Raw genomic sequence first — 15,606 nt, 5'->3', positions numbered from 1 at the left:
CGATACTCTATGTTGATACTTTTCGTTGAATTTGAAATGATGTTCAAATTTGTGTATTCAAAAGTCATACTAAGTCAGCGACAATCTAATATGAATAAGAGGGAGCTGCGTCATCGAGAAGTTCAAACTGTGCAGTGTTTGCAAGGAGAAATAGAAACAAAAGTTTGAATTGTTCAATGAGTTAAATCTTTGGCCTTTTTTGGTTTGTAGGAATCCCGTAGGATAAGAATTGCATAGGAAAAATTCATTTGAGCCATTCCTATCCCTATAGAGAAATTATTTCTATCCCACACATTTCATAAGAATATAAACATTGGCCTAGACTCAATAAAAAAAATCCTATGACATGAACCAAAAGGCATCTTTTTTCTATTCCTAATCATAGAATTTCAGAAAAGGGCATCTTCTCTATTCCAGTTAATAGGATTTCAAATACATGCCTTCTCATTTCCTATGACTATCCTATCGAATGAACCAATGGCCTTCAGAGGGGAGATGTAGAGATGCTCATGAGACAGAATTCGTGCACGCAACTTTTGACATAATTGCAGTATTTTTTTCCAAGCAAAGATCTGCAAAGGCACTGAAGCTAACCAAATACAATGAACATCACTTAGAGAGAATGGACATCGCCAAGCAAAGAGGCACCGAAGCTAAGCAATGACTGGTTGCAACGAAACATGGTCTTCAAGCTCACAAAATCAAAACAGTTGACAGCAATAAGAATCTTGCAAAATATCATTCGAACACTGGGGCGATAGATTTTGCTACTCTCAGTACAAAGTACTTTACTAATTACTATCAATTGCTCAAACAGAACAACAGCCGCTCCACACAAACAGCGACTAACAAGAAAGGGCGACTTAAACCTTGAAGCCACGGCTGTTCCTCCTACCACGAGCCTTCTCAAACTTCCTACCCTTGGAGCGCACATAGGGCTTGGTGTGGCTGTGCGGCACACCAGGCGCCTTGCCGAAGTGCCTCACCGCCTCACGCGCATTCTTGGGTCCCCTCAACAGGATCTGCAGATGCACACATTTGCAAACGTAAGAATGAATTCCCCACAACTGGTAGCACAAGAAACAAAGCTGAATGGATTTCTCCAGTTATTTTAAATTTAGAAGTACACTTGAGACTGCAACCACTACATATTAAATAGTGGGTAATCATGTTCTCAAACTAGTCTGCTCAGATATAACGCTTGGTTAATATCACAAACGACCCACAGAGGGAAGTTTTCATAGAGCTGGGATATAGTGTATCATCCCTGCAATAGTCACAATCTAGCTGTGTTTATCTTGCCACAAGAATAGAAGAGCCTTTATAGGTTGTACTGAAATGTAATGAAGAAATCATAAGAAAAATGTGAGTGGGCTCAGATACAAAAGAGAAGTTCATATCATGACTTCCCACAAAGGGAGGTCTCATAATGAGCTGGGTAATAGTATCATCATTGCAAAAATAATCAAGACAAAATGCTACCCCTAAGCATTTGCATAAGCAAAGCAAAGAAAACAAAAACAATTCATGCTCTTTTCAAGTAAAAAAGAAAATAGCAGATAGTATGCTCAGATAAAACTATAACGTTTAACTGAGATCAAACAACCCACAGAGGGAAGTATTCATAGAGCTGGGATTATAGTGTATCATCATTGCAAGTCAAACAATAACTTTCACAATAGGCAATAATGAAATGCAATTTAGAAATCATAAATAAGAATGTTGAGAATGCTCAGATACAAAAGAGAAGTTCATATCACAACTACCCACAAAGGGAGGTTTCATAATGAGCTGGGTAATAGTATCATCATCGCAAAAAATAATCAAGACAAAATGCTAGCACAAAACATTTGCATAAGCAAAAATAATAGAGACAAATTAGATACTCATTTGAAGTAAAAGGTACACACAGATAGTTTGCTCAGATAGAACTATAACGTTTAGTTGAGATCAGACAACCCACAGAGGGAAGTATTCATAGAGCTGGGATTATAGTGTATCATCATTGCAAGTCACAAAAACACTTACAATGAGACTAATACTTTATGCCAACATGTCAAAATAGCAAAACAAACAATTATCAAGAGCTCAGATACAATGGAAAAAAGTACATATCACGACAACCCACAGAGGGAGGTCTCATAATGAGCTGGGTAAAGTGCATCATCATTGCAAAATTCAGAACAGGATGCAAATGCACAAATTTCAGCAGGGAAGAAATAAAATAAAGAATTCAATGTTTCTGGAAGTCAAAACAGCAGAACTAGGTAAATGGTTCCCTCAGTTAAAAATATATTGCTCGTCAGATAATATCAGTATTAGCATGGTTAAAGCATCACTGGGAACCTCAAAAAGATCAAAACCAAAAGAAGACGTTCAAATACTAATGAAGTTCCAGGCAGGCACACAAGTTAATCACACTCCATCATAAACATCAGTGTAACAACTTAGCCTCTCTGAAGAAAAATGATAACGGATGATGAGAAGGGTAATAAACCTATTTTTTGTACTCTACAGAACACTTGATCAATACAGCCACAGCAAATACATAAACATAATATAATGGCACCACTTCCTAAAAACTTGTAATATGGTTAAAAGTGCTAACCATAGAAATGGCAAGTGCATAGACAAATCAAAAGATCAGGGGGGCAAAAAGCTTACCGTGTTCTCCCCAGTTGGAGCACGGAGAGCAAGCTGGTCAAAAGTGAGGCACTCCCCACCAGCATTGATAATCCTTGCCCTCGCTGTCTCTGTGAACCTCAGAGCAGTAACCTTCATTGCTGGGACCTCTTGGATCCGCATGTCATCTGTGATTGTACCAACAACCACAGCAATGTTCTTCTCCTCCTGTCAAGATACAGTTTAAATATGAGCATCGGTAGGTTGGGTTACCAAAACCAGAACACTACATAGACCTAGACTGATGGACATTAAGTTGGTTTTGTAGACTAGATGGTTTGCATCATAACCACCACGTGACAAACTACACTTAGCGCATTAAGTTGGAGAGGAAATGCACAAATTTCAACAGGGGAAAAATAAGTAAGGAATTCAATGTTTTTGGAAGTCGAAAAAGCAGCACTAGGTAAATGGTTCCCTCAGTAATAATATATTGCTCGTCAGGTGGTATCAGTATTAGCATGGTTAATGCATCACTGGGAACCTTACAACTAGATTACGAGCAAACAGACGGTAATGTCTCTCGGCAAAGTATGGGTGTGCATACCTTTCCCTTCATGAAGTTGGAGAGGCGGCGCATGGAGAGCGGCGGGCGGTTAGTCTTGCTCATGAAGAGCCTCTTGAGGATGACGGCGTTGAACTTGCTCTTGGTCCTCCTCACCAGGAAACGGTAGAGCTGCACCCCAGAAAGCAACACAACAATCACAATCCAGAAGCACACCACACATACAAAAAAGCCTACCTAGGTAGATGGAATTACAGCTAAACTAACAATCACAGATGCGGCTAGAGCTAATCGAATCGCGAAACATTCCTTGCGGATGACATCCTAAACAGATAAGTGGATCATCGGACGACGAGTTCGCGCGTGAATACCTTGACGAGGAGCTTGAGGTAGACATCGTCGGACTTGGGCGCGACGCGCTTGGTCCTCTTGTTCCTCCCGCCGGCGACGAGGTCGATACCCTGAGCAGCACAGCAGCGTTAGCGCACGCGGCCTAGAGGAAACCCGGAAGGATCTGGATGGGGAGCGGGGGCTGGGAGGCTCACCATGGCTGCTTCTGCGTCGGCGGCGGTAGGGTTTCCTCGCGGTGTCGCGCTGCGGCTGCTGCTTCTTACCTCGTCCGCCTCCGGCTCGGGAAGGAGAGTGGCGGCGCGTGGAGGGGCGCTATATAGGGGGCGGAGGGAGAGGCGTGGAGAGGGTGTTTAGGGTTTTGGTGACTCGTTTGGGCTTTTGGGCTAAGCTGTGGGCCTGGTGAGCCCGACGAATGGAGCACTGCTGCTATGTGGGCTTTTTCCTGTTGGGCGACTCATCATGTCCGGGGCTTCTCGAAAAACTCTGTACTCATGTCTGGGCTTTGCGGCGAATTCGATGTCCTTCTCTATTTTTTATTTTATTTTTTCCTTTGCCTAAAAAAATTATTTTTTACTGCTGCTAATTGTAGGTGGGTTGCAATATTCTAGGGCGTGTTTGGTTACCTGCACTATTTTTTTGGCGCCTTACATGTGTGATTCAACAGGTCCTGACTAAGCTAATGCAGGACAAAAACCATGTTATTCACATCGTTTGGTAGTCTGCACTGCATTGCATCAGTGGACTTAGGCATGCTTTTTGGTGGCCTCTATTTGTGCTTCAAGGGGTGAGCACATGCAAACCACGGTTGTTTGGTTGTGTGCATGTAGTTGTTCTGCTCACCGTTTTTAAATATAATGACCTTATAACCCAAATGCAACACACTTCACATCAAACATCGCATATGAACAACACAACACAACTAACCCTACTCCTAATCATTAGCACGCTATTTAAACAGTGCATCATACGAACTAAGACAATTCCCATGCAAGTATTTGGGATTGCAGCTTGACATTTATTAGCTCACCAAGGCTCAATGGCAGCCGATGCTTGACGCAGTTAAGGAGTTTATCCTGGCATGGCAACGCGAATTGATCACGAGGCATGGTCGCCTTGTGCTAGTTAAGAGTGTCACCGCTGCAAGACCCATCCACCAACTATTGGTGCTTGACCCCCCCCCTCCTATTTGAGTCTTCGAGGAAAGAAATTGACAAATGGATGAGGGCTTTCTTTTGGGGTGGATCGGACAAAGTCCATGGAGGCCAATGCCTTGTGGCATGGAGCACGGTTTGTCGTCCCATGGAGTTTGGGGGACTAGGAGTAATAAACTTAAAGTTCCAAGCGTCGACGTTGTGCACTGATTGGAATGGCTGCGTAGGATGGACCCCGACAGGCCCTGGCAAGGCCTACCGTCGTTCAGTGTTGATGTGGGCATGGGCATTTTTTATAGCCTTGTGCACATCCAGTTGGGAGATGGTAAATTCCTCCTATTTTGGAGAGACCATTGGATGAATGGTGCGGTAGTTGCAGACATAACGCCCCTTGTCCTAGAGAAGGTAGCTACGAGATGCGTCAACAAAAGAACAGTCCATGAGGCCCTAAGCAGCCTAAGCTGGATCACAAGAGTAGGTCTAGGCCTGACACCACAGGGTCTTCGGCAGTTCTCAAACCTTTGGTCGGCTGTCAGCATCATCTCTCTAAATAATGACACCCCACACCCCTGGCATTTTCTCCTGGAGATGGAGTGCCTTCGGTCAGTACTCGGCGCAATCTACATACAAGATGATGTGCCATGGCATGATTCGCCTGCCCGCTGCTCATTGCATATGGAAGAGTTGGGCGCCGCTCAAATGCAAAATATTCATATGGCTTGCTCTCCAGTATCGGGTCTGGACCTCGGATAGACGACTCCGACGTGAACTACAAGACGCGATTGCCCCGTGCTTCACTTGTGTCCAGGAAGAGGATACTATTGACCACATTCTTATGCATTGTGTTTACGCTAGAGAGGCATGGCATGCATGTTTCACTACGCTGGTTGTTCATATCGCCCACCCTTTCATAGAGGACAACCTGGAGGAGTGGTGGCTAAGATCGCGCAAGGAGTGCCGAACACAAAAGGAAAGAGCTTTGATTCGCTAGTCATTCTCATTGCTTTGTGCTTGTGGAAGCAAAGAAATGTACGGGTGTTCATGAATGTGGCGCAATAACATATTACCACCCCCTGCAATTTGTTAACCTCATTATTGGTGAGGTACAAACTTGAAGATCGGCCAGAGCTAGGTGTTTTCAAAACTTTATGAGAGAGTAGCATGTAACTGAAGGTGGGTGTGTGCATGTTAGGTGGTAGCCTTACTTGTTGGGCTTAAAGCATTCCTTGTAAAATTTCGTCTGTGATGAGGACATGACTTCCTTGGATACGACCAAAAATATTGCATACATGCATATTTGTCAGGTGATCTCTAGTGCAAACTATTCAACAATCTATTTATGTTATCCAGAACAAAAATACTTCACACACTTTTGTGTTTTGTCTAATTGCAGGTTATGGGACATTTGTACAATCCATATATGAAGATAAGGCAAAAGGAGAAGTTTAGGTTCTGTTCAAAAAGTCCTCTCACGTCACTTTTGGGCCAAGAGAAGATAGAGTCCAAGTCTCTCACGTTCTGGATTCAAATTCGGACTGCACAGACATACCTGACTCAAAACGCCAACAACTTTTTCATACGGACTCCGAATTGGGTGATTCTTTTTTTGGTGGAAAGTAGATTTCGTCTTCTTTCCAACCCAATTGGATTCATCTTTAAATTCGTCCGCAGCGTTGGGATATGGACGAAACAATCTGACGCTGCAGCAGAATCCGAGTCAAACAACAAGTCCAAAGGTGTTGCATCACCTCCACTTGGGCCCTTGAGCCTTGTACGACCTAGGATTGGTTTTAGGCTGCCTTGGGACGTCCTCCCACCTCCTTGGCCGCCACCCCTTGCTCCTATATAAGTAGATCCATCTAGTAGCTTTTTCCTTGGGATTTGTTTAGTTAAAAGTTAGCCATTGCAACTTCGTGTACTTCGTTTGTGCCCAACGACCAGACCAAGACCGCTTTCGGATCCCCACCTTTATCAATACTTCATATATATTCGCAATATTCAGATTGCTTTATCATATTCTTGCTTGTTCTTCGATTGCTTGCAGGAATAGACCTTCGTGGTTAGGCTGACCGTGCTTCCGGCATCGTCAGTAACCTCAGGAGATTGGTTTAGCGATTGCTAAGGCGCAACGTCTTGCATGTTTGTAGTCGGACCGTCAAAGTCGTCTCCACCAAATCGATAGTTATCATCTCATCGAAAGATCGGGACCCCCGCCTCTATCAGTCTGCCTTCTATACAAATATGGTACGCAATTTGCGTACTCTTGAAAACAAAGTTTAAGAGGATGCCCTTGCACAACCCAGGGTGTTGATCCCTAAGCAAAATATACATGTTAGCAAACAAATTCACGACAAGTTCAGAACAAACATGTTGGAAATATGCCCTAGAGGCAATAATAAAATGGTTATTATTATATTTCCTTGTTCATGATAATTGTCTATTGTTCATGCTATAATTGTATTAACCGGAGACCGTAATACATGTGTGAATATGTAGACCACAATATGTCCCTAGTAAGCCTCTAGTTGACTAGCTCGTTGATCAATAGATGGTTACGGTTTCCTGACCATGGACATTGGATGTCGTTGATAACGGGATCACATCATTAGGAGAATGATGTGATGGACAAGACCCAATCCTAAGCATAGCACAAGATCGTGTAGTTCGTCTGCTAAAGCTTTTCTAATGTCAAGTATCATTTCCTTAGACCATGGGATTGTGCAACTCCCGGATACCGTAGGAATGCTTTGGGTGTGCCAAACGTCACAACGTAACTGGGTGGCTATAAAGGCAGACTACGGGTATCTCCAAAAGTGCCTGTTGGGTTGGCACGAATCGAGACTGGGATTTGTCACTCCGTGTGACGGAGAGGTATCTCTGGGCCCACTCGATAGGACATCATCATAATGAGCTCAATGTGACCAAAGAGTTGATCACGGGATGATGTGTTACGGAACGAGTAAAAGTGACTTGCCGGTAACGAGATTGAACGAGGTATTGGGATACTGACGATCGAATCTCGGGCAACTAACGTACCGATTGACAAAGGGAATTGTATGCAGGATTGATTGAATCCCCGACATCGTGGTTCATCCGATGAGATCATCGCGGAACATGTGGGAGCCAACATGGGTATCCAGATCCCGCCGTTGGTTATTAGCCAGAGAGCTGTCTCGGTCATGTCTGCATGATTCCCGAACCCGTAGGGTCTACACACTTAAGGTTCGGTGACGCTAGAGTTGTTATGGGAATTAGTGTGCAGTTACCGAATGTTATTCGGAGTCCCGAATGAGATCCCGGACGTCACGAGGAGTTCCGGAATGGTCCGGAGGTAAAGATTTATATATGGGAAGTCCTATTTTGGCCACCGGAAAATGTTCGGGATTTTTCGGTATTGTATCGGGAAGGTTCTAGAAGGTTTCGGAGTGGGGCCCACCTGCATGGGGGACCCACATGAACGTGGGTAGTGGGGGCTAGGCCCCACACCCCTGATCAAGGCGCACCAAGATCCCCCCTTAGAAGGAATAAGATCATATCCCGAAGGGATAAGATCAAGATCCCTAAAAAAGGGGATAACAATCGGTGGGGAAGGGAAATGATGGGATTTCTTTCCCCCACCTTTGCCAAGGCTATACGTGTGTTGAACGCGGAGGCACCGTTGTTCGGCGCTTAGATCGGAATCAACCGCGATCTGAATCGCTACGAGTACGACTCCTTCATCCGCTTTCTTGTAACGCTTTCGCATCGCGATCTTCAAGGGTATGAAGATGCACTCCCCTCTCTCTCGTTGCTAGTCTCTCCATAGATTGATCTTGGTGATGCGTAGAAATTTTTTAATTTCTGCAACGATCCCCAACAGTGGCATCATGAGCTAGGTCTATGCGTAGTTTCTATGCACGAGTAGAACACAAGTTGTTGTGGGCATCGATTTTGTCAATTTACTTGCCATTACTAGTCTTATCTTGATTCGGCGCCATCGTGGGATGAAGCGGCCCGGACTGACCTTACACGTACGCTTACGTGAGACAAGTTTCACCGACTGACATGCACTAGTTGCATAAGGTGGCTAGCGGGTGTCTGTCTCTCCCACTTTAGTCAGATCGGATTCGATGAAAAGGGTCCTTATGAAGGGTAAATAGAAATTGGCATATCACGTTGTGGTTTTGGCATAGGTAAGAAACGTTCTTGCTAGAAACCTATAGCAGCCACGTAAAAACTTGCAACAACAATTAGAGGACGTCTAACTTGTTCTTGCAGCATATGTCGTGTGATGTGATATGGCCAAAAGGATGTGATGAATGATATATGTGATGTATGAGATTGATCATGTTCTTGTAATAGGAATCACGACTTGCATGTCGATGAGTATGACAACCGGCAGGAGCCATAGGAGTTGTCTTAATTTGTTATATGACCTACGTGTCAATGAAAACGCCATGTAATTACTTTACTTTATTGCTAACCGTTAGCCATAGTAGTAGAAGTAATAGTTGGCGAGACAACTTCATGAAGACACGGTGATGGAGATCATGATGATGGAGATCATGGTGTCATGCCGGTGACGATGATGATCATGGTGCCCCGAAGATGGAGATCAAAAGGAGCAAATGATATTGGCCATATCATGTCACTATTTGATTGCATGTGACGTTTATCATGTTTTTACATCTTATTTGCTTAGAACGACGGTAGCATAAATAAGATGATCCCTCATAAAATTTCAAGAAAGTGTTCCCCCTAACCGTGCACCGTTGCGAAAGTTCGTTGTTTCGAAGCACCACGTGATGATCGGGTGCGATAGATTCTAACGTTCGCATACAACGGGTGTAAGCCAGATTTACACATGCAAAACACTTAGGTTTACTTGACGAGCCTAGCATGTACAGACGTGGCCTCGGAACACAAGAGACCGAAAGGTCGAACATGAGTCGTATAGTGGATACGATCAACATGAAGATGTTCACCGATGATGACTAGTCCGTCTCACGTGATGATCGGACACGGCCTAGTTGACTCGGATCATGTATCACTTACATGACTAGAGGGATGTCTATCTGAGTGGGAGTTCATTAAATAATTTGATTAGATGAACTTAATTATCATGAACATAGTCAAAAGGTCTTTGCAAATTATGTCGTAGTTCATGCTTTGGTTCTACTATTTTAGATTTGTTCCTAGAGAAATTTAGTTGAGAGTTGACAGTAGCAATTATGCGGACTGGGTCCGTAAACTGAGGATTGTCCTCATTGCTGCGCAGAAGGATTATGTCCTTAATGCACCGCTCAGTGTGCTGAACCTCGAGCGTCGGTTGTGGATTTTGCGAACATCTGACATACACGTTTTGATGACTACATGATAGTTCAGTGCGTAATGCTAAATGGTTTAGAATTGAGGCACCAAAGACGTTTTTGAAACATCGCAGAACATATGAGATGTTCCAAGGACTGAAATTGGGATTTCAGGCTAGTGCCCACGTCAAGAGGTATGAGACCTCTGACAAGTTTCTTAAGCTTGCAAACTAAGGAAAAAAGCTCAATCGTTGAGCATGTGCTCAGATTGTATGAGTACTACAGTCGCTTGAATCGAGTGGGAGTTAATCTTCCAGATGAGATAGTGATGGTTCTCCAAAGTCACTGCCACCAAGCTACTAGAGCTTCGTGATGAACTATAACATATCAGGGATAGATATGATGATCCTTGAGCTATTCGCGACACCGCAAAAGTAGAAATCAAATAGGAGCATCAATTGTTGATGGTTAGTAAAACCACTAGTTTCAAGAAGGGCAAGGGCAAGAAAGGGATACTTCATGAAACGGTAAATCAGTTGCTGCTCTAGTGAAGAAAGCCAAGGTTGAACCCAAACCCGAGACTAAGTGCTTCTAAAATGAGGGGAACGGTCACTGAAGCGGGACTACCCTAGATACTTGGTAGATGAGAAGGCTGGCAAGGCCGAGAGAAGTATATTGGATATACATTATAATGTGTACTTTACTAGTATTCCTAGTAGCACCAGGGTATTAAATACCGGTTCGGTTGCTAAGTGGTAGTAACTCGAAATAAAAAGCTACGGAATAAATGGAGACCAGCTGAAGGTGAGATGACGATATGTGTTGGAAGTGTTTCCAAGGTTGATGTTGATCAAGCATCGCATGCTCCCTCTACCATCGAGATCGGTGTTAAACCTAAATAATTGTTATTTGGTGTTTGCGTTGAGCATAGACATGATTGGATTATGTTTGTCGCAATACGGTTATTCATTTAAGGAGAATAATGGTTACTCTATTTATTTGAATAATACCTTCAAAGGTCTTGCACCTAAAATGAATGGTTCATTGAATCTCGATCATAGTGATACACATGTTCATGCCAAAAGATATAAGATAGTAATGATAGTACCACATACGTGTGGCACTGCCATTTGAGTCATATTGGTATAAAACGCATTAAGAAGCTCCATGTTGATGGATCTTTGGACTCACTCGTTTTTTGAAAAGTTTGAGACATGTGAACCATGTCTATTGGTTTATACGCATGAAGAAACTCCATGCTCATGGATCGTTTGGACTCACTTGATTTTGAATCACTTGAGACATGCAAATCATACCACATGGGCAAGATGACTGAAAGGCCTCATTTTAGTGAGATGAAACAAGAGAGCAACTTGTTGGAAGTAATACATTTGATGTGTGCAATCCAATGAGTGCTGAGGCACGCAGTGAATATCGTTATGCTCTTACTTCACAAATGATTTGAGTAGATTCTAAGTACATTTATTGATGAAACACAAGTTTGAATTATTGAAAGGTTCAAGTAATTTCAGAGTGAAGTTGAAGATCGTCGTGACAAGAGGATAAAATGCCTATGATATGATCACAGAGATGAATATCTGAGTTACGTGTTTGGTACACAACTAAGACATTGTGGAAATTGTTTCACAACTAATGCCGCCTGGAACACCATACTGTGATGGTGTGTCCGAACATCATAGCTGCACCCTATTGGATGTGGTGTAAACCATGATGTCTCTTATCGAATTACCACTATCGTTTATGGGTTAGGCATTAGAGACAACCGCATTCACTTTAAATAGGGCACCACGTAATTCCGTTGAGATGACACCGTATGAACTATGGTTTAGAGAAACCTAAGCTGACATTTCTTAAAAGTTTGGGGCTGCGACGCTTATGTGAAAAGGGTTTAGCCTGATAAGATCGAACCCAAAGCGGATAAATGCATCTTCATAGGAAACCCAAAACAGTTGGGTATACCTCCTATTTCGGATCCGGAAGCAAAAGTGATTGTTTCTAGAAACGGGCCCTTTCTCGAGGAAAAGTTTCTCTCGAAAGAATTGGGTGGGAGGATGGTGGAGACTTGATGAGGTTATTGAACCGTCACTTCAACTAGTGTGTAGCAGGGCACAGGAAGTTGTTCCTGTAGCGCCTACACCAATTGAAGTGGAAGCTGATGATAGTGATCATGAAACTTCGGATCAAGTCACTACCAAACCTCGTAGGTCGACAAGGATGCGTACTATTTCATAGTGGTACGTAATCCTGTCTTGGAGGTCATGTTGCTAGACAACAATGAACCTACGAGCTATGGAGAAACGATGGTGGGCCCGGATTCCGACAAGTGGCTCGAGGCCATAAAATCCGAGAGGATCCATGTGTGAAAACAAAGTATAGACTTTGGAAGAACTACTTGATGGTTGTAAGGCTATTGGGTACAGATGGATTTTAAAAGGAAGATGGACAATGATGGTAAGTATCACCATTAAGAAAGCTCGACTTGTCGTTAAGATGTTTTCCGAGAAGTTCAAGGAGTTGACTGCGGTGAGACTTTCTCACTCATAGCGATGCTAAGAGTCTGTTGGAATTGTATTAGCAGTTACTGCATTATTTATGAAATCTTGCTGATAGGATGTCAAAACATTGTTTCCTCGACAATTTTCTTGAGGAAAGGTTGTATGTGATACAACCAGAAGGTTTTTGTCAATCCTAAAAGATGCTAACAAGTATGCAAAGCTCCAGCAGTCCTTCTAAGGACTGGAGTAAGCATCTCGGAGTTGGAATATACGCTTTGATGAGATGATCAAAGATTTTGGGTTTATACAAAGTTTATGAGAAACTTGTATTTCCAAAGAAGTGAGTAGGAGCACTATAGAATTTCTGATGAGTATATGTTGTTGACATATTGTTGATCAGAAATGATGTAGAATTTCTGGAAAGCATAAAGGGTTATTTGAAAAGTGTTTTTCAATGGAAAACCTGGATTAAGCTACTTGAACATTGAGCATCAAGATCTATAAGGATAGATCAAAAACGCATAATAGTACTTTCAAATGAATACATACCGTGACAAGATTTTTAAGGAGTTCAAATAAGATCAGCAAAGAAGGAGTTCTTGGCTGTGTTATAAGGTGTGAGCATTGAGTGAGACTCAAGATCTGACCATGGCAGAAGAGAGAGAAAGGACGAAGGTCGTCCCCTATGCTTTAGACGTAGGCTCTACAGTATGCTATGCTGTGTACCGGACCTGATGTGTGCTTGCCATGAGTCAATCAAGGGGTACAAGAGTGATCCAGGAATGGATCACATGACAGCGGTCAAACTTATCCTTAGTAACTAGTGGACTAAGAAATTTTCTCGATTATGGAGGTGGTAAAAGAGTTCGTCGTAAAGGGTTACGTCGATGCAAACTTTGACACTAATCCGGATGACTATGAGTAGTAAACCGGATTCGTATGGTAGAGCAGTTATTTGGAATAGCTCCAAGTAGTGCATGGTAGCTGCATCTACAAGATGACATAGAGATTTGTAAAGCACACATGGATCTGAAAGGTTCAGACCCTTTTACTAATAACCTTTCTCACAAGCGAGATATGATCAAACCCCATGGGTGTTGGATTCATTACAATCACATAGTGATGTGAACTAGATTTTTGACTCTAGTGCAAGTGGGAGACTATTGGAAATATGCCCTAGAGGCAATAATAAAATGGTTATTATTATATTTCCTTGTTCATGATAATTGTCTATTGTTCATGCTATAATTGTATTAACCGGAGACCGTAATACATGTGTGAATACGTAGACCACAATATGTCCCTAGTAAGCCTCTAGTTGACTAGCTCGTTGATCAATAGATGGTTACGGTTTCCTGACCATGGACATTGGATGTCGTTGATAACGGGATCACATCATTAGGAGAATGATGTGATGGACAAGACCCAATCCTAAGCATAGCACAAGATCGTGTAGTTCGTCTGCTAAAGCTTTTCTAATGTCAAGTATCATTTCCTTATACCATGGGATTGTGCAACTCCCGGATACCGTAGGAATGCTTTGGGTGTGCCAAACATCACAACGTAACTGGGTGGCTATAAAGGCACACTACGGGTATCTCCAAAAGTGTCTGTTGGGTTGGCACGAATCGAGACTGGGATTTGTCACTCCGTGTGACGGAGAGGTATCTCTGGGCCCACTCGGTAGGACATCATCATAATGAGCTCAATGTGACCAAAGAGTTGATCACGGGATGATGTGTTACGGAACGAGTAAAAGTGACTTGCCGGTAACGAGATTGAACGAGGTATTGGGATACTGATGATCGAATCTCGGGCAAGTAACATACCGATTGACAAAGGAATTGTATACAGGATTGATTGAATCCCCGACATCGTGGTTCATCCGATGAGATCATCGTGGAACATGTGGGAGCCAACATGGGTATCCAGATCCCGCTGTTGGTTATTAGCCAGAGAGCTGTCTCGGTCATGTCTGCATGATTCCCGAACCCGTAGGGTCTACACACTTAAGGTTCGGTGACGCTAGAGTTGTTATGGGAATTAGTGTGCAGTTACCGAATGTTATTCGGAGTCCTGGATGAGATCCCAGACGTCACGAGGAGTTCCGGAATGGTCCGGAGGTAAAGATTTATATATGGGAAGTCCTATTTTGGCCACCGGAAAATGTTCGGGATTTTTCGGTATTGTACCGGGAAGGTTCTAGAAGGTTCCGGAGTGGGGCCCACCTGCATGGGGGGACCCACATGAACGTGGGTAGTGGGGGCTAGGCCCCACACCCCTAGTCAAGGCGCACCAAGATCCCCCCTTAGAAGGAATAAGATCATATCCCGAAGGGATAAGATCAAGATCCCTAAAAAAAGGGGATAACAATCGGTGGGGAAGGGAAATGTCGGGTGGTAGGTGCGACATATGCCAACGGGTGGCTTATCATTGTGGGAGCCAGTAAAACATCGCCGGTGCCTGGAAACGGGATGAGGCGAAGACATGCACGCCGGCGGATCTTACCCAGGTTCGGGGCTCTCCGTGGAGATAACACCCCTAGTCCTGCTCTGCGGGGTCTCCGCATGATCACTAGATCAATACAAGTAGCTGCAAGTGCTCCTTGAGCTGTTTGGCTAGAGGAAGAAGAAGGGCAAGGCTAGCTCTCCTTTTCTCTCTATGTGGTGTGTGGAATTCTATGAGATCAACCCTTTGCATGGGTGTCCCGGGGGGTTTATATAGGCCTACCCCCAGGGGTACAATGGTAATCCGGCTGGGCGCGGGTCCTAGCCGTCAGTGTCTATGCTCGCCGGCTTCTCCGCCGGTCATTGGGTCCCGCCGACTGGTGGGTCCCGCCGGCTGCCGGCCTCTTGGCCGGCAGGCCGGCCCCACTGCTTGGGGGCTTTGTCGGCGGCTAGTTACTGTTGCCTCGCCTCTGATGACGAGGGCTTTGTCGAGGTAAGCGTGGCTACAGTGTCACCGCCTTGCGAGCTCTCACTGTAGCCTTACCTCGTCTTATCTCCTTAATGGGGCGCATGCTTCGAGGGAGGGAGGTAGCCGGCCACATCCCTGGCCGACTAGAGGAGGCCAGGCCGTCTTCAGATGTCTCTCTGGCAAAGGGGCCCGCCGCC

At 44.0% G+C, this 15,606-nt stretch overlaps 1 protein-coding gene and 4 non-coding genes across 5 annotated transcripts; all 5 read right to left on the bottom strand.

The window, feature by feature from the left end:
- Positions 1-654: 654 nt before the first annotated feature.
- On the bottom strand, positions 655-3,884 carry LOC109747672 (large ribosomal subunit protein eL18y). The gene is made up of 5 exons (XM_020306703.4): positions 3,733-3,884; positions 3,559-3,648; positions 3,230-3,358; positions 2,665-2,850; positions 655-1,022 (listed from the first exon to the last, which is right to left on the bottom strand). The coding sequence occupies exons 1-5, from the start codon at positions 3,733-3,735 to the stop codon at positions 864-866; spliced, it is 567 nt and encodes a 188-aa protein (XP_020162292.1). The 5' UTR covers positions 3,736-3,884; the 3' UTR covers positions 655-863.
- On the bottom strand, positions 1,371-1,459 carry LOC120972939 (small nucleolar RNA SNORD29). The gene has a single exon (XR_005767072.1). It is a non-coding gene; the product is annotated as a small nucleolar RNA SNORD29 (small nucleolar RNA).
- On the bottom strand, positions 1,728-1,816 carry LOC120972938 (small nucleolar RNA SNORD29). Its single transcript, XR_005767071.1, has one exon. It is a non-coding gene; the product is annotated as a small nucleolar RNA SNORD29 (small nucleolar RNA).
- On the bottom strand, positions 2,274-2,346 carry LOC120973085 (small nucleolar RNA snoR53Y). Its single transcript, XR_005767206.1, has one exon. It is a non-coding gene; the product is annotated as a small nucleolar RNA snoR53Y (small nucleolar RNA).
- Positions 3,095-3,166, bottom strand: LOC120973086 (small nucleolar RNA snoR53Y). Its single transcript, XR_005767207.1, has one exon. It is a non-coding gene; the product is annotated as a small nucleolar RNA snoR53Y (small nucleolar RNA).
- Positions 3,885-15,606: the final 11,722 nt, after the last annotated feature.

This window comes from Aegilops tauschii, chromosome 1 (assembly GCF_002575655.3).
Source record: "Aegilops tauschii subsp. strangulata cultivar AL8/78 chromosome 1, Aet v6.0, whole genome shotgun sequence".
Taxonomy (NCBI): Eukaryota; Viridiplantae; Streptophyta; class Magnoliopsida; order Poales; family Poaceae; genus Aegilops; species Aegilops tauschii.
Note: the sequence above shows the minus strand (reverse complement) of the source record. Positions and strands in the feature narration are given on the sequence as shown.

What these genes read in the sequence shown, in the direction of transcription:
- LOC109747672 (XM_020306703.4), bottom strand. An exon ending in ACCTCAAGCTCCTCGTCAAG is followed by an intron (nt 3,359 to 3,558) that starts GTATTCACGCGC and finishes TCTGGGGTGCAG; the next exon opens with CTCTACCGTTTCCTGGTGAG. An exon ending in CCAACTTCATGAAGGGAAAG is followed by an intron (nt 2,851 to 3,229) that starts GTATGCACACCC and finishes GTATCTTGACAG; the next exon opens with GAGGAGAAGAACATTGCTGT.